General features: G+C 33.5%; 1 protein-coding gene across 2 annotated transcripts in view; it reads left to right on the top strand.

The window, feature by feature from the left end:
• The window catches only part of EPC2 (enhancer of polycomb homolog 2), a 129,443-nt gene extending 110,094 nt beyond the window's left edge, over positions 1-19,349 (top strand). For both annotated transcript variants that reach the window (XM_045826754.1, XM_045826741.1), the window contains 7 exons: positions 3,188-3,277; positions 4,517-4,662; positions 4,768-5,111; positions 12,931-13,067; positions 14,696-14,855; positions 16,144-16,477; positions 17,437-19,349. In XM_045826754.1, the coding sequence (XP_045682710.1) occupies positions 3,188-3,277; positions 4,517-4,662; positions 4,768-5,111; positions 12,931-13,067; positions 14,696-14,855; positions 16,144-16,477; positions 17,437-17,509 (1,284 nt within the window). In that variant the 3' untranslated portion in view covers positions 17,510-19,349. The remainder of the gene's footprint in view (positions 1-3,187; positions 3,278-4,516; positions 4,663-4,767; positions 5,112-12,930; positions 13,068-14,695; positions 14,856-16,143; positions 16,478-17,436) is intronic.
• The last annotated feature ends 244 nt before the right edge of the window (positions 19,350-19,593 follow it).

Genomic DNA, 19,593 nt, shown 5'->3' with positions numbered 1-19,593 from the left:
CATAGATTGACATCTTAGAGTTTTGATTCTTGTTTTCTTCACCTAATGGTATAGCATAAACATTTCCCACATTTATCTAGCCACTGAAATGGTATTGATTTCTTGTTATTTTCTATCATTAGGATAGAATTTATTCTGTGATGTAGAATTTGGGCAGTATTCAGTTTTCCCTTTATGAAAATGAACATCTCTATCTTTTCCCTCTATTTAAAATAGATTATTAGAAATGGAATCAGTGAACCAAAGATTATTTATGTTTTAAGACATTTAATGCATAATTGTAAGTATTCACCAAGAGTAATTCCCTTTTTACCATGGTCCACTAGCATTGTATTTTACAACTTTAATGCTAATTTTGCTAATTTGTTTGGCAATAACTTGATTACAAACAAGGTTCAGAAAAACAGGTTCAAATTTCAACTTGTGAAGCTAATTCTTTGATTTATACTGCAACCGTTTTACAGAAAATTGTTAGTAATTAGCATCTTTATTTTACTTTTATAAATTCTGCTTTTAAAACAAGATCTTTATTTTATGCCTTAAAGGATCGTTGTTGTTGGTTGTTTTTTTTTTTTTTAATTAGCACCTGTTCTGGCAGTATTCTTTTTTTTTTTCCTTTTCTATATGGTATAGACGATCTAAAGAGACTACCTAACAAATAAGGTTTAGCGTATTTTAACATTCTGACTTACTTGCTTTAAAAAAAAAGTTTTCTAAAAACCAACATCACAGATGTGTTTAGAATCAAGACTGCTTACAAACCCTTTATTGTAACTATTTAAAATCTAGAATTCCCATAAAATGTGTCCTTTGGCTAGATAATGTATTGTTACTCTTTTGTCAGTAATTTAATTTTTTACCCCAGGTAATGTTTTAGCATTCATGTACATTATAACCAGTGCACAAAGATGTGTTTGATTTAGTATGCTCTTGAAAAGGACTTAGAGGATCATCCAAGTAGACGTAGGCAGGGCTTGGAACATTTTGAAAGAATAGGGAAATAATATCCTAACAAATAGTAGTTTTTCAGATAAAAGGTGTAGGGAAGGCCTCTAGGCAGAGAAAACAGCATATTAGAGAGAACTGCTAGCAATTTGGCATTGTTGGAACATAAAACAATAAAAGGAAGAAAGGGTGAACAGAATGATGCCTGAAGTACTGCATCAAAATTTATTGACTCAAAATTTATTGAAGAATTTTAAGTCAAAATATGACATGGTAGATAAATATATATAATAGCTTTATATTGGTGGTACTAATAAGACCCTATAATGTTTTACTGTACATTCCCTTTAAGAATGATATCATGGGGATACTATGACCTGTAGAAACCTTTTTCTTATTGCTAGAATCGGTCTATCCACCCTGATAGTAGGGCACACTCAACATGTTGTACTAGTCATATATTCCTCATGCATTAAGGTATCTTCATTTCTTTTCTAAATTCTTATGTTTATTCATATAGTCTACTACTCTCATCGCCAAATGAAAATTGCATTTTGAAACTTTTAGGTTCCTCTGAGTCCTTGTACTAGGTCATTGACAATCCTCATTAATTTTTTAACAGTATCCCCATGTTGCTAAAGTAAGTGTTCATCTATAGTTGGACATTATTCAGTGTGGCAGCCATTTAGAATGTGGCTCTTATAAAATCAACATTTTATTGATAAAAAATCAATAATCATATGCTGCTTCTTTGTCCAATAAGCAAGTAAAAAAAGAAGGCTTGAAAACAAACATTTTAACCAGACTTATCCAGTGGATTTGCAGCAGAGCAGAAGTGAAAAACCTGTCTCTTCTTGATCTTGCTTCTGGTTTTCCTAAAATGGCTCTCTCTTCCTATATCTCAGACTAAATCCTGAAATTCACTCCTAGGGAATGGTGGTTGGAAGGGAGGAAGAGTGGTATACTTTTGCAAAAAATTTATAAGACCTTGTGATACTTCCTAAGTGTACTTTAGAAGAGATAGATGATTTGCAAAGGAACCAAAGTGTAAATTCACATTTGGGATTTCCTTTCAAGTTTTAGGTTTGGGGCTTGGTTCCCTGTGAAGAAGAACCAGCCCTAGTTTACTGTTTCTGTGTCTCCCCCATAGGGCTGAGGGAGACATATTGGAACCTCAAACAAGTGCCTTTCTTCCCTGCATGACCCCACTCAGTGGTAATTACCACAGTTGGGAAATAATGTGGAGAAAACATTTTTTCCTCTCAAAATAGGAAGAGAGGGATTTGTGAGGTTCAAAAATTTGCAAGTAAATATGCATGAGCCAAGTGTTGTCAAAAAGATGTACTCCAAAGTGAAATTGTGAGACAATGGAAACTTTTTTTTTAACCATTGTGGGTAGAAATTTGTCTAAACCACATTGTTTCCCTACCATATCAAGTATATTTATATATCATATACCTGGTTTTGGATGACATTTATAAAGTGTGCTGTAATGAATGGGTGCTGCCCTAAGGGTGCACTCAGACTATATACAGATTTGACCTGATATCACAAGGTCCCAGACAGGAAGCTTTTTAAAATGTGGCAGGTCTTCATTTATTCTTTTGCGGTCAAGTTGCAGGTTTATCAGTTCTCTCTCTGTGACCAGTCTGCCCACCTTTTAGCAAGTCTTCTTTCCTTTTCTAATATTCTGCCTCTGATTTGCTAAGTTTCAAAAGTGATTTTTTAAAAATGAGTGGGGGAATAAGGGACTCCCCTTTGAGTAAAATACATGGCCTTTATGGCTTTGGGGTGGGGGCTATTTATAAGCTTTATTAAAATTTCTTAGTTTTTGCCTGTATTACTAAGAGATAAAGTTATTGGATAAAAATACACCTACCTATAGGTAAAACATAATTATCGTAACAGAGTATTTATGGCCATGCATATTATTTACAAAATAGAAGTGGGACATAAAAACTATACTAATTCTTCTTAACTCTGTAAAGCTTACATGTTCAGAAGCACATAAGCAATACCATGTGAACTTACCTGCAAGAACTAATCTATTAAAAAGAATTAGTTTCTAACTGTAGAAAATTTTTGCTATTCTTTAAATGTTTTAGGGAGTCCACTGCCTACTGTGTATAATATAAGCGTGATTTACTGTTGATCATCAGATTCTAATTTTAGACTATTATAAAGATTTATTTATTGACTTTTGATAACTTCTAAATAGAATGTCTCATTCCTCATTTTTCAGGTACCGTCCCCAGTATCAGAACCTGAAGAAGAAAATGATCCTGATGGTCCCTGTGCTTTCAGGAGGCGAGCAGGATGCCAGTATTATGCTGTAAGAACTTTATTTTTTGTGGTATTTTTTTGAACTGGAATTAACAGGTAACTCTTGTCAAGGTGAATTAGACTTGATCTAAAAATGGGAAATCCATCAGCATTTTTAATTTAATATTCCTTATGTAGATACCAATAAAAGATGCTTAAAGGTACTGAGTTATTTCAAAGGATATCAGAATCCTTCACTTGGAATTTGATGACTCATATTTTAGACATCTAGTGCACTGTGGGCTTCAGCTATAGCTCAGCATTTACAAAAATTACTCATTGTCAGTGCTAGAGTTAGGTAAGCCCAGAATCTCTAATTGAACCCTTGATGACTTTGAAGTGTTTATTGAAATCTACTAATAGGCAAGCCCATCTTGTGCATACATATCCAGTAAGTATCAAAAATAAAGAAATCATTTTTAAACTTTCCTCATGGCATTATTTTATCTAGTCATTATGTTCAAAACTTTTTGACATACTTAGAAATTACTTTGTGCTGTTAAGTCAAGTTTTGGTGCAGCATAACATCAAGGAATGACCTTCACTCCCAAATGTTTGGGTTTTCAGATAAGGTATAACTGTAGATATAAGGATGACTTTGGTATATGGCTTGTGGACACTGTTTGTCTTGTTGCACTACAGTAAACATACACCTTTTTCCAGGGTGTGTGTTTGTATTTAATGTAGAAGAGGTAAGGACTTGTTTTACAAGTTACGGTGATGATAGAAGTGGGAAAGTTTTATAAAAAGGGCAAACGTGGTAAAGCACAAAAAAAAAACAGAATAATAAAGGGAATGAGAAGGCAAAGAAATGGACTGTATATTCTTAAAAGCAAAGAGGAAGTGTCAACTTGACCCATGCTTAAAATGCAATTTTTGGTCCAGAAAAAATTTCCTCTGGTCTATCTCAATAGGAAGCTTATAAATTACTAACTTTACTATCTCTGTTTTTTTTTACATAAATATTAAAAGTCATGTTTATTCTTTAAAGATATATTTCTTTTAAAAATATAATATACCCTCAATGTATTTTATATTTGTAAATTAAAATTCAGTGTGAGTTAGTTTGGTGAGTGAATATTTTATTTAGTTTTATAAAATTTTGCCTGGTTATTATTATTTAAACCCCAATTTTATAGTTCATAGCTAAATTCTAATTTTTCTAATGCTGTAGTTACTTTTTATTATTTTAGCTTTTCTTCATTTCAGATTTACTCCATGAGTTTTAATTATTTTTCTTTCTTTGCAGCCTCGTTTGGACCAAGTTAACCATTCATTTGAAAATTCAGAATTGGCAGATTTGGATAAGTTGAGATATAGGCATTGCCTTACAACATTGACAGTCCCAAGAAGATGTATAGGATTTGCAAGGAGGCGAATTGGCAGAGGTGGAAGGTAAACTATTTATTTTGACCTGGATTTTGTTTACAGGCTGGAAAGAAAGGTATAGGAAAATGTTAAGTTCTTCCAGGTAATATTTGGTTTTATATTGCTTTTCAGGGTCATAATGGACCGAATATCCACAGAACATGACCCAGTCCTGAAACAGATAGACCCTGAAATGCTGAATGGTTTTTCAAGCTCTTCCCAAACTATAGACTTTTCTTCTAATTTCTCACGGACCAATCCTTCCAGTAAACATTGTGAAAATAGACTGTCCCTTTCTGAAATATTAAGCAATATCAGATCATGTCGACTACAGTGTTTCCAGCCAAGGCTATTAAATATACAGGACAGTGATAGTGAAGAATGTACCTCAAGAAAACCAGGGCAGACTGTGAACAATAAAAGAGTTTCTGCAGCATCTGTAGCTTTATTGAACACCAGCAAGAATGGCATATCAGGTAAGCTGTCACTTTGTTGAAGGTATATCCAGCTTTTATTTTCTCCTTAATTTTCTTTATCTACTCCAAAAACTCAGAGGGTAAATTTTGAAGGTTGTTTTCATAATCCCACTGACAACAGGAATTTTACCTAACCTACTACATTTTTTTCCCAGCCTAAGACACTAAACCTAATTATCTTAGTTTACACTTTAACCAAAATGTTCTGGTACCTATAAAACTACCAACATATATTGAATTTGTGTGCCTACCATGTTAGCAGAATGCATAGGGATCCCTATGGGCAAAGTGGTTATAAGCTGCAACCAGACCATCACTACACAATTCTGTCTGCCTTGATTTAAAGAAAATTTTTATTTTTTAAGTATAAACTTTGCTTAAAATCAGGCATTGCTATTCGAGAGTACCATTGAAAGCTTTCTTCTGAAAAAAAGATATTTTAAGAGGCTTTCTATGAAGAGTTACAATTTTTATCTGGTATCTTACCTCTCTGAGTTTGGAAAGTTATTTTTTTACTTTAAGAGACATTGTACTTAAATAAATTGAATATTTTTATGACATGTACATTATAAATAATGTATAATTTCTAGAGAATCTTAAATGTAATTTTGATTTGTTTCCTTTTTTGGATAGCTTCTCTTTAATCACATGTATGGAAGTATGTATAATTAGTAAATGCCTTTATAATGTATGCATTGCAAATAATGCATGGTATCCAGAGACAAAACTAGATGTGACTTGAATTCTACTGTTGATATCCTTTCTTTCTGTAATAGGTATCTATTGTAAATTATTCCCTGAAATGGTACATTTTAGTATATGAAATTATGTTAAACTTCTTTAAAATGATTTTAAATCATTTTGGCTTGAAATTTGTTCTCACTAATGTTGTCTTTCAGTTATTGAACTGCTTATTTTCAGTCATGACCTAGACTTTATCTGTTTAAAGGTTGTAATGGGAAATTACATTTGTTTTAATGATTGGAAATAGGCATATCATTTCTTTAAATTAGTTGATTAATTATCTTCTAAATGAACTTAGGAAGTAAAATAGCATCCCATTTTATAAAGTTCATGAGTCTGATGTTTAATGAGCTTTTGAAGCTAAACTGAATAAATAACTAAATAGTTTGATTTTGAGTAGGCGAGAGTCTAAGAAAGCTAAAGATAGTAGGAATTTGACAAATATTAGGTCAATCATTTTTTTAGCCAACTCTAAGACAGTGTTAAAATTATTAAAATGAACAGGAATCCCTATCCCAAAAATTACTCAAATAATTTTTGCCAAAAAGGGAGTTTAAAAACATATCGGTATAGGCATTTCTCATTAGATTTTACCATGGAAACAGTTTCTACTCTACCAATGTGTACCAAGCCAAAAAAATCATTTAATATGTTCCTTCGCAACCTGAACACATAGCTGTGCTCCTATATATTCCCTATCAACTTTAGATCTAGTTGACTTAACTCTTTTCCAGAAAATGTATTTGTTGCATATGTTATTATAGCATTGATACTCTAATAAATGTATTGATCCAGAATAAAATTTAATGTAATTTAAATAACTTCATAATCAGCCCTAGAATTTTATGACACTACCATATATTAGCATAAAATAAAATAAGTATTTACAATACTGTTATAATAATAAAACATGCATTTCTCAAGGAACTTAAATCATAGATGTTTAAAAAATTATAACGTGTTTTATAATAATAAAACATGCATTTCTCAAGGAACTTAAATCATAGATGTTTAAAAAATCATAACATCATAGACACCAAGATTTTGGAGGGGTTTTTTGTTTGTTTTTTTGTTTCTTTGTTTGTTTCCCTTACTATCAGAAAAAAAGTAGTTTTCTTGGTCTATGTAATTTTTTCTATCTTATGTTTTTTAGTACTCTCAACATTGTACCATTTATATCTTTCCTTGAAAAATGTCAGGGCTTAAGCAAGAATTAAGCTACATTAGAATCAATGTTTTAATTAAGTTTTTCAAGTATATAATTATTTGTCACTAGAGTAAAGGATTTGGTGTGAAGTTTTTCTTCTCTGCTAAGTATGATATTCTAGTCATTGAAGCCACAAAGAGCGGGGGTTGTTTTTAACAAATTTCTTTTGTTTCAAAATATTAGGCACAGTATATAAATGCATAAGGAAACAAGTCTTTCAACAGCATTTTTGTAAATATTCAAAAAGTGGTAGCAATTTTAAGTATTCTTTTGTACCAGTTATATTCATTACATAGTTTTCTTAGTTCTGGTTAGGTCATTTTAAGTGGATTCACTTACAGTTCAATAAATATTAGTAGAGATTCTTTCTTTCATCTGCTTAAAGCAAAGGATGTAGGTATGTTTAGAAATTTGTATTTTTGTATGTGATGGACATATACAAAAGGGTTGAATCCTCCTATAATTGTTTTTTTTTTTTAATCTGTGTGACTTTCAACACTTTTGCCTTCTGCTTAATTTTAGTTACCTTGGTCTTGAGTGTCTTTAAGAGTGTCTAAGACTGACCCAGGCCCTGACTTTTACCTGGCAGAGTATCACTGAGCTAGACAAATTAGAAGTACTGAATTTTCTGTTTCACAGCTGGAAAACCCAGCAAACAAATGATTTAATCATAAATAGAAATATAATAATACACTCGACAATTATATTTATTTGTATCACAGATTCCTTAGTAATTATTTTTTTAAAAACTTGAACTTGAGGAATAGTGGTAAGAAAGGTTTTTTTTACGGTGTTAATAACCCAGTTAATATTTCAAGTCATATCTTTGTATCCTTAACATATTCTAATTCTTATGTTTTATATCAAACATAAAGGACGTAAAAGAAAACAAATTGAAATGTATGTCCTAGGTTTTAGAGGATCTAAAACTAAAGACTTCATCTTAAAGCAAAGAGATGTCTCTTGTCTTGTTAATAACTATTGAATGAAACAAGGATATATTTTCTTCATTGAAAAATTATTCTCAAAGAATAGAATCAAGACAGAGAAAGGAAAGACATTGTGCCGAACATGGCAAGTGAATAACCAAGGACCGTTAATTTCTTACATAATTATTTTAGAATATTTTATATGCAAAGCACTATATTAAGTGTTTAAAAGTGCAGAGTTTTACAAAGCAATAATCCTTACTTTCAAGGAACTTGCACTACATAGCAAATACTACATTCTTTATAAAAATAGACAATAAAGTGAGTTTTTAGTCATTTGAAAATACAGTGTTATTTAACTGTTCTTTTGAGATGTTCTTAAATCCAAACTGCAAGAAAACGTATTTCGTATCTAAAAGTGGCTTTGCTTGTTTAGATTTGAAGGGCTAGATTAATTTTGGTTTTGACAAATGCATGGTTGCAACTAATGTTTCTTTTTCCTCATGTGTTTTAGTATACTGAATAGTAGATACCAGCAGCCTTTTGGACCAGCTTCAAATATCTTACTATCACCAATTTGTAAAATATCAACATTTTGGACAGTTGTACAAGAGAAATTCCTGATATTTAATTTTTTTCCATTTCTCTTTCCTTTCTTAAATTACTGTAAAATGTTTGTTTGCAAATATAAAAGTTTTAGGATAGGTAGAACTATGTTTCAACAACTAGCTACAGAACTCATGATTTATTTTTGAGTCAAGGTGACTTCCAAAGGTGAGAAGGTCAGACTTCAGGTATTAAAAGATTTTAGTTAGTTACAGGAAATACTGCTGAAATTTCTGTTGTAACTATTTAGCTTAAATGTGAGAAGTTTAAATGACTCTTTAGTTCATTTTCTTTATCATCATATCTTACTTGTTTCTTATTATCCATCTTCTCCGCCCCCCCACCCTCACCTCTTCCCATCTCTACCTGCCCTACCCCGCATAGTTTTGCAGTTTGTTAGTTTGCCTTCAGCTGTGAGAATTTCATTATAGAATGTGTATAGTCCTGGACAGGTTATGTCAACTTTCAAGGATCAGAAGATTTATCCTCAGGGTAGCTCCCATGGTGTATGTGAACTTTCAATCTGGAAGGTTTAAAATAGGAACTCCCTCTCCCCCCTCCTCAGTACAGACCTGAGATCTGTCTTTTTAAAAATTGCATGTAGTCAGCATTCCTTCAATAAAGTATATATTAAACTTTTAAGACCTACCTGCTTGATGAAGAAAAGCTGGATAATATATTCATGTTGACTTTTAGATCATTTTTACTACCACATTAGATGTTCTTCATTAAACTATGAAAACTTGGTCTAAACTAATGTTAAAGTTCATGGCTTCCCAATAAAACATCATCTTAGCCCACTTTGGGAAATACTGCATTAAGAGCTAAGATTATTTTACAGAGAGAGGCACAAGCACAGAATCATATTGTGAGGTCATGCAGTAGATTTAGAATGTGTTTCTATTAGATTTTTCTTTTTAGTTTATCAGTCAAACAACAATACAAAGTTAACAAATACTTGGAGAGATTTCACACATACTTAATACCTCTGTGGGTCCAAGTTAAAAAAAATAGTGATCTGGGGTTTTAGAATTATTTTATCAGTGTATAATCTAACAACAATACCTATAGTATGTTTCTGATAAGTTACTGTCAGGAGGGAAAGGTGATAAGTGGTCAGCCGACCAGACCACTGTACAGGAACCACATGCCTGAAAGATGAAATGAGGAGTGCTAGAAACTCTGAAAACAATCAACATTCCAAGGATTATGACTAGTGTCCTATGAAGAGGTACCTGGATTCATCTGAGGATTAAAGCAAACTGATAAAGATAGGTAATGAGCCATGTATAAAGAAGATACAGACTGAAAGTTTAGGGGCTTTAGTGAAGAACAGACTGTTGGTTATATACACAAAATATTTAGAAATGTTAGTATGTTATTGTACAGAATGACATATTTTCATATAAAGGAAAATTCTATAACGTACAGAGTCTAGCACAAATATAACACCCCTTTTTTATTACAAAATCATAAGCGTATTCTATAACAAAACAATGTCACACTCAAGCACACCATATGACATTTTAAGTGAAATGTTCAAATTAAAACTATAAATGTTTACACACATATTAATACCTTACCAACCACACTCAAGCAAGGCTTAGTTCTGCTTGGACCCTGTATATTTACATATTAGAATGGGTTGCCCAGGGAGATTTGCATAACTTTTTACTTAGGTAAAGGAACACTTCCCATCCATCTGGAATAGTGAAATATTGCCACCTTCACAAGATTTGTGGTTACTTTTTAAATGATAGGGCTCGGAGGGGTATGGTAGGGTAGATTTATGACCAGTGTGAACTTCACTTTTAAGCTAGTAATTTAGGAGCAACTAGAGAAAAGAACTTGGGTTGATCCTAAGCAACAGAAGCAGACAAGGTTTCTCTTTTGCATGTCCCCATTTCCCCTTTGTGCCACCACCACCCACCCAGAGCTGGGCATTCCTAAACAGGTTTCTTCATGTTGTAACTGTGACCTTTTTCTGATGTTTTAATGCTTGCTTCTGTGCACCCAAGTCTTAAGAAAACACAACATAATGCTGGATTTGAGGGAGTAGACCATGTTAACACCAGATTCCAAGTCTATTTTTTTTTTAATTTATATATTCCTTATATACATAGGACTTAAACAGATTTGGGGGGTGGTAATTTTTCCTTCCTGCCTTTGTATCTAATAAACTATTTTTCATATTTCCCAAGGTTTTCAAACATCTGGAAATTCATGAATACTTCACATTTTCATTTGACTTTGAAGATTGTAAATTTAGGTTTAAAATTATTTTTCTCCGCGGGCTGGGAACCAAAGTGTCCCAGGTTCGATTCCCAGCCAGGGTACATTGCTGGGTTGCAGGCCATAACCCCCAGCAACCGCACATTGATGTTTCTCTCTCTCTCTCTCTCTCTCTCTCTCTCTCTCTCTCTCTCTCTCTCTCTCTCTCCCCCGCCTTCCCTCTCTAAAAATAAATAAAATCTTTTAAAAAAAAATTATTTTTCTCACTTAAAATATAACACTTGCAGTGAATTTAACATGGGCAAAGAAAGACATTTGATTTTGTTGGAAATTCAGTAAAATAATTAATGTATACTTCAAAAATACAGGTAATATTAAAATTTTAAAGTGAGCATGATGATAGCCCCAGGTTTTTTAATCTTCTAAAAATAAAATTGCTACTCTATAAGAACTGTTTTCCCCTCATTGTCTAATTTTAATGATAAACTTAAATTGTCGTGGAACAGAAATGAAGGCATATCTAAAGCTTTATCCATCTCTGATGCCCAACTCCCTTTTCATAGAAAGTGGACTATATATAAGAGGTTTCTTATATCTAACTTGCCATCAGAAGTTTTTTTAAATTTCTTACCCCAACTGCTGTGGCTCAGTGGGTTGGGCGTTGTCCTCAAACTGGAAGGTGGCTGGTTGATTCCCGGTCGGGGCACATGCCTGGGTTTCAGGCCAGGTGCTGGTGAGAGGCAACTGATCAGTGTTTCTCTTGCAGATTGATATTTTTGTCCCTCACTTCCTCCCTCCCTCCCCCTCTCTCTAAAAATAAATAAAAATAGAATCTTCAAAAACAGTTTTTTAAAATTTCCAATTGGTTGTCCCAAAAGTATTGTTATACTTTGGGGGCTAGTCAAGTAAACTATTTAAGGGTGTATCTCTTAGCTGAACTCCTTTAGGTCATATTGATTAAATTTCTTAATTGCATTTAAAGTTTGACTCATAGTAGGTGATATTTCTTTATATGTATCTTTGCTTCCCAGCTATCCTGTAGGACTTTATAAGATGGACCCTCTTCTTAATTTATTTTTCCCTGTAGTCATTCTTAACTGCTAATGCAGCACTCTGCATCACAGTAGATAGTAAATACTTATTGATTGAGTGAAATAGGAGAGAGGAAAGCAATAAAGAAAAATAGAGCAAAATTACTCTGGTAATACATGTATTCCAATGTGATTTAATAGTTCTTGACTAACAATATACTCACTTCTATGGAAATAGCTTTGTGTCCTTTAAATCTTTTTTTTTATCAGTGGTATACTTAAATATGAAAGCTTTGTTTATATTTCTTTGGGAAAAATGTTTCCTATTATAAATTTCTCTTAGTTAATTTTTTCAATCAAAAGTTTTAGATGTCTTGCTTTTATTTCAAATTACTAATAATACAGTTGGTTACAGCATAATTGGTTACACCTTGGTTACATCCAAGGATACATTGTATCTTTAATTTTCTTAACACCTCTCTGATTTCTAGCCCGTGGTTTTATAGATAGGACTTATTTTAGGCATCTAATCTGTTAACTTGAACTATGGTTTATGGTTATGTTAGATGAAGATCTTTGTCTTGCACTCTGATTTATAATCAGAAAAGGTATTTTCACTTGAGTGTCAGAGATGAAAACCAGCTGCCAGAATCATTTACATCTTGCAGATGGTCCTGTCTTCTTATTAAGGTTATAACTTAGTGTTATTATTATTTGCACTAATCTAAGGTTTTCTCATTATACAATTACTAGTTACTACAATATAGAGAGTTAAGAGTGATCACAAAGATACTGAGAATATGAATAAATGGTATAGTTCTCCTATTGGAAGTGTGTTATAGAGTAAAAACCACATAGAGGAACTTTTTCTTAGCACAAGATCATGGATATTAGCATAAGCTACTTGCTGAAAGAGCTCTCATTTTTATCGGGTTCTTTGCTGATAATGTATATTGTGATTTGTAACTACTTTTCATCTTAATTATGGAATAATTTTATGTTGTATTTTTACTTGTCTTGCTAAAAATACTTTAAAACATTCTTATTCTGAAATTAATGTTTTTTATCAGTAACAGGGGGTATCACAGAAGAGCAGTTTCAGACACATCAACAGCAGTTAGTTCAAATGCAAAGGCAGCAGCTTGCTCAGCTTCAGCAGAAACAGCAATCTCAGCATTCCTCACAACAGACACATCCAAAAGCACAGGTAAACCTGTCTTTAATCATGCTTATTTCTCTTCCTTTTCCCATAATTACATAGTTTTGTTCAATTTTAGTCACATCAGAGAAGATAATCTTGATATCACCACTCTTGATTTTGAAAATCAAAACTGTCTTTTGAGTTAACTTATATAATTTTTTAAGTGACTAGTTTATATTTTATGAGAGGAGTACTAGAGGCAATTATTGTATTTTTAATTTAGGAAAAAATGTTTTGAATGGTTATTAAGAATTTGTAAAAATTAAAAAAAAAAGAATTTGTAAAAGTAATTATATACTCTGAGAACCATTATTCCCTCCCTGGCCAATGTGGCTCTGTTGGTGGGACTGTTGTCCCATGGACTGAAGGGTTGCCAGTTTGATTTCCAGTCAGGGCACATGCCTAGGTTGCAGGTTCATTCCCCAATCCCCTCGGATGAGGATTTAAACCACACACACACGTACACACACACACATATTATCTCCTGCCCCTACTGTCCCCTCAAATTTTTTTTCAAGGATTTAACTTTCCTAACCCCTATTTCCATGTGGGTGTGCCCAAGCTGAAAGGTAACTCTCTTTAATTGTTCAGTAACTCTAAACATAGCCCGTTGCTTCCTTGAATCATATTTTCCTGAAGAAAAAATATGCCACCAGATGAGGTTTTCCATAAGCACCATTAAATGAGGGTACTATGGATAAAAATAAAAATACCTTATAAAACTGTAACTGTCAGAAGAGAAAGCTTTCAACACCTTCACATGAGCCCTGTAAGACTCATTTTGGGCTTCTGTCCTCCAGAACTATATGAAAATAAATTTCTGTTGTTTAAGCCTCTAAAAACAACTGTAATCAAGTTTATTTCAAATTTGAGCCACCTGAAAAACATAAACCTAGTGTTTTAAGTCTTAAATTTTGTTACTTCATAATTCTAAAATAATAACTGAGATCAACTCAGTTTTGTTGTGTCTCAGGCCAGGGTCTGCCATAGGAGTCAGTTTATCATCACAGGGTTGGCACGCTGACCTTGGAGCTCTCGAGTCTAGCAACATGAAAATCCCAGTGACCCTAGGACCCCTCAACACTCCCATGACATCCTGGTGGGTCTGGGACTGTCCCACATTGTAGGGCTGTTGGCTGTTAGTAGTAGCTACCAATTTTATACAGAAATAAGAGTAAATGCCATTAAACTTGCCATTTTATTTGCTTTTTCTGAGTTTCTTGGGTAACCAGCCTCTAAAGTATTTTCAGCCTACTGCAAGATTAGGCCAAGATGTGTTTTTTTACATTGTGACAGAAATGACTGTTAGGCATCTGTGATTTTTATTTTGCTCATAGTATCAAGATTGTCAAGTATTTTTAAAGGCATTCATTAATACTTATTGGGGAAAATTATACAGCATTAAAGGTTTGGGTTTTTAATCCCCTAGTTCTTTCTTAGAAATAGTTGCTTCCAGTTTTTAGTCATTTCCCTGCTTCATATGCCAACAATAGTCTGTGGAGTCCTAGATCCCTTAATCTAAACACTTGTAACTCTTCCATATGAAAAAGGCAACAGCCTCTTGCCTTTGCCCATTTCTTAGTATGTTCATGGAATCACCTCTAAAAACTTGAGTTAATTTCTTCATTTTATAGGGCTCAAGCACCTCTGACTGTATGTCTAAAACACTTGACTCAGCCAGCGCCCACTTTGCTGCATCTGCAGTGGTCAGTGCACCTGTTCCAAGTCGCAGTGAGGTGGCCAAGGAACAGAACACTGGCCACAACAGCATAAATGGTGTTGTCCAGCCTTCAGGTAAGCCTGTGGTTTCACATGTTTGTTACTGTACCTTACTGATATGGGGTATAGTTTTTGTTCTTTATATTCAAGGGGGAAAGGTACAAAAAGTCAGTCTTTAGAATTTCTGTGGATAATGAGTGGTGGAATAGTTGGATGTGTTCTAGAATTCACATAGATCCTGCTTTCTATTTCCTTCTACACCCACTGGGTATCTGCCTATGTGACTTTCCAACCTACCTACTTTTAGCCACATTACGAAATGCATCAAGCTAATCACTAACCATCACCATTGAATTATCCTTACCAATGTAAGGCAAAATATAGTACAGGATGGTCAATATGGTTGAAATCGGGTTTACCTCCCCTCTTTTACGTACTCATAGGCCTGCTCTCTCTGACTCCGTCTCTTCAAGTACAGCATTACTGTGGAACACTGTCTTCTGCTTCTTACTACCCTGAGTCCTCAAAGACTTGCTGTTCCTGACATCCTTCAAACCTTATGGCTCAAACCTTAGGATGTTCTGCTTGCTTTTACTTCCATCCAGTCAATCTTGATTGCCCCTCCTTACTGATGTTCTTACATGTACACATTCTGATAGAAATCCAACTATCATTTTCAGCTGCCCTCAACTTCCAGCTTGGACCTCTCTTCCTATTATAGAGTTTCCAAATATGGAGGCAGTAGAATACAAAGTCCTTTGGGCGTAGGGCAGTAGAAAGAGAGCGGGTTTGTCTTTGGGGTTGAGACAGGTACGTATGCTGTACTTACTGATCAGAAGCTGTCTTTGGAGAGGCTGTCATGTGGAGGGTTAATTTCATATTTAATTATAATACACATGTTTGCATTTATTTTTTATATTAATTGAACATTGAAAATTTATGAAGTACTTGCTAAATGCTGTACTGTTAAGCATTTTCAGCATGTGCAATTTTTAGATGCTTGGTTTTTTCCTTCATTTTTATTATTTATCCTATTACAGATGTCCCCATTTTTTCCTGCTTTGCCCACCTCCACCTAGCCCTTGCCCCCGCCTTCCCTCTGGCCATCGCCTGACTGTTGCCTATGTCTGTGTGCATGCATGTATGCTCTGGCTACTCCCTTCACCTTCTTTCATCTAGTTCCCCCCTCCCCATCCTTTTGACAGCTGTCAAACTCTTCCATATGTCTAAACCTATGCTTCTGTTTTGTTCATCACTTTATTTTGTTCATTAGATTCCACATATAAGTGAGACTGTATGGTATTTTTTAAGAGTTTAATGAATGTCTTATGATATGGATGGGTTTTTTTTTTTCCCCCTTCAGGAACCTCTAAAACATTGTACTCCACCAATATGGCTTTATCATCCAGCCCAGGGATTTCAGCTGTACAACTTGTAAGGACAGTTGGCCACACCACTACAAACCACTTAATCCCAGCATTGTGCACAAGCAGTCCTTCAACACTTCCCATGAACAATTCTTGCCTGACAAATGCAGTGCACCTCAATAACGTCAGTGTTGTTTCTCCAGTCAATGTGCATATCAACACACGGACTTCAGCACCATCGCCAACCGCCTTAAAACTTGCCACCGTTGCTGCCAGTATGGACAGAGTGCCAAAGGTTACTCCTAGCAGTGCCATCAGCAGCATAGCAAGGTGTGTGTGTATGTGTTTCAGGTGTCATTCTCTCTCTTTCTACTGGCTATCCTGTGGGACGAAAAAGGCTTTTTTATTTACTACTCAAGTAATAAATGTCTGTTGATTGACTTGCTTTTCAACAGATGTTTAATATCTGCTTAGGGTAAAGTGCTATGACTTAGGTTTTATTTGTTTGAGGTCACTAGTAGGGTGTTTAAATGCCAACCAGAATTATAAAAACATTAGGAGAAAACCACATCAAATTGGGAACCATCAAGCCAAAAAAATTATCACAGAGTCTATTTTAGAAGCTTCAGTTATTCTCTTATTCCTTTGTATAGTTTAGACAGCCTGGGTGATTAGAGTTGTTATTATTGACTTCGATGTCAGAGCTTTAACTTCAAATCAGAATTTTTGTTTTCTTCAACATTAAGCACCAAGGGAAAGTAAATTATTCTATTTTATTTGTAAAATTAGAATATTCTGGGATTAACTAAATCTAGGATAATGTATTTCTGAATATTTTTTACATTCTTTCTATGAGACTAAAATATGAGAACAGTGAATCAGAAAAATATTGATTTGCATGGTTTATTAACTACATGACCTTAAGTTTGTAAAATTAAACTGTAGTTGAAACTAATTTAATTAATATTGTGCCCCTAATGATCCTTGTTTTTGAGCATCATAAAGTCTATCTATTGTAAAAATCTTGGATTGTCCTATGTTATGTATTGCATAAGTAATTTATCACTGGCTTACACTGAAATACTATGTTAAATTACTCTTTCTTAAGTAAAGAGTTATAATCAAGGAATTAGGAATTAATAGGATTCTTTAGCTGAAGGAAACTTTTTCTTATTCTTAAAGAAATTGTAAAAATGGGAAATATTCTTGGGAAGTACATGTTTATGGTACATAAAAATGTATCTAAATAGAGAGTGTTAATGTTTATTTTACTCTTTGCCTTATTATAGAGAGAACCATGAACCAGAAAGATTGGGTTTAAATGGAATAGCAGAGACAACAGTAGCTATGGAAGTGACATAACCTAAAACATGTGGCTCTGACCTGTGCTGATGGTGTGCAGTCATTCATATTCCAGCTGAATGCGAAAGGCGACACTCTGTGGATCACAGAGGCAAACAGTGGACCTAAATGGACTGCAGTATATCGGATGTGTAATCGATATATGATGTATATTTTGTAAAATTGGGAAAATCACTACCTTGTAAAATAGTTTATTTGTATCATCAATATTATTTCTGTTACTTGAATAGTAGATATTCATCATCATGCTTTTGCACTTGAATTTGCAACTGAATGGATTTTAAAAAATAATTCTTTAATGGGATCATGAGCATGAAATGGGATCCTGCATCACTTGTTTTAACTATTTATTTTGCCATGTTTACATTTTGTATCTTGTAAAAAATAAATCCAACTTTGTGTCTAAAAAGTTAAAGATTCATAGCTAGGAAATGAAATTCTTGTAATTTTTTTCTAAAGGAACTGTAAAGTTTTCACTTGGTTCATTTTGTTTCACAATTTGACTAGATGGACTTTTTGGTAAATACTTTAGTGGCATTTCACTGTCAAATATGAAGTTCAAGGCAAAATAGTATTTTCTATTACTGTGCAGGGGAAAGGGATGGATCGATACATGCAAATTTAATGTAGTAACTCACTTTTCCATATATTTTGAATGTATATTTCTATTTATAATACCAGTTTATAAAAAATAATTACACAGAAAAAATGGACTAGGAAAAATTATGCATCTAGCACATTTAAATTGTGCAGACATGAAAATTTTTCAAGGATTACATTTTATCTGAAGACTGCATATTTTAACTGGCTTTAAAACTGTAACACACCACATAAAGGATATCTTACCGGGTATGTATTGCATTATATCATTGCAATAATTATTGGAAGTCTAGATATCGAGCCATCCCAGGTGTCGGGAGGGGGGGAGGGTTGTGACAAGATTGTCTTTTCAATTTTGGAGAGTTTTCCTGTGGCTACAAGGCAAGTAACGGGTTGGAAAAAGTCTGACTGTAAGCGTTGGACACCTTCATAGTGTAGTGTTTTAGTGACTTTTTTTATACGGTTCTTGTAAATTAGATATGTGTAGTGGTGTTTCAGAATGTTTGTTTATGCACTAGTTCAGACAACTTTCCCTGTTACTTGTTCTTGATAAGTGAAAACTGCAGGGAAATAAAAAATACATATCAAAACATGGACATGCTGCATATGTGTTTATTTCACAATGTGCACACAATATAAGTAAAAATTTAAGGGAGATGATAGCACTTAATAGCACTTTTCATTTTCACAGTGCTTGCCAAGCATTAATGAAAAGAATTATAAGCAGCTCATCTGTGGGCACTATTGGATTTCAGATAATCCAATATAAACTACCTTTGATATGAAAAGTTCTTGAAATATTTTACAGAATGTAAGTAATTTGTAGTATAACATTCATTGAAATCTCATAAATGAGCCTCATTTTATAAATAGAAGTTTAGAGTAGAATTATATTGCAAGGGCGTTTTGTCAAGTAAGTACTGGGAAATGTAAATATTTTTAATGAATATGATTAAAACCATTTCAAACTTACATAATTTTATACTTTACATTTTTTATATCTGCAGTTCTAAAAGTTGTAAATTGATGTGTCAGTTGAACTAATGGGCCAAGATTTCTGCTGAGAGTGGTTTTTATTCAGATCCTAAATGTGTGAAGCAATTTATGGGCAAACCAGAGAAAAAAAAATAAATTTAATTTCTTCATTGGTTGTGACCTGATAGGATCCATGCTCATTTCTGCCATACTACCTCTGGAGTTACTCATTGCTGATGATATAAAGGAAATAATTTTGATTTGATATGTATTATGACTGTGTTCATTCTGCTCATAGTTGGGTGTATCTCTCTGCTACTAAGAACTTAAAACAACTTTAGTACCAATTCTGGAGAAAGCTTTTTTTTCCATTTTACTGAAGCAAAGCATGAAGTGAATTTGCCTTATGTGATATACTTGTTAAAAATAATTTTAAGTAAAACAAAAAAACTATTCATTTGTACAGTATTTGGAGATGTGGCAAATCCAGAATTTATCAGACTGATGAC

This window comes from Phyllostomus hastatus, unplaced genomic scaffold (genome assembly GCF_019186645.2).
Source record: "Phyllostomus hastatus isolate PE091 unplaced genomic scaffold, TTU_PhHast_1.1 phas_contig_1, whole genome shotgun sequence".
NCBI classification, from domain to species: domain Eukaryota; kingdom Metazoa; phylum Chordata; class Mammalia; order Chiroptera; family Phyllostomidae; genus Phyllostomus; species Phyllostomus hastatus.
Note: the sequence above shows the minus strand (reverse complement) of the source record. Positions and strands in the feature narration are given on the sequence as shown.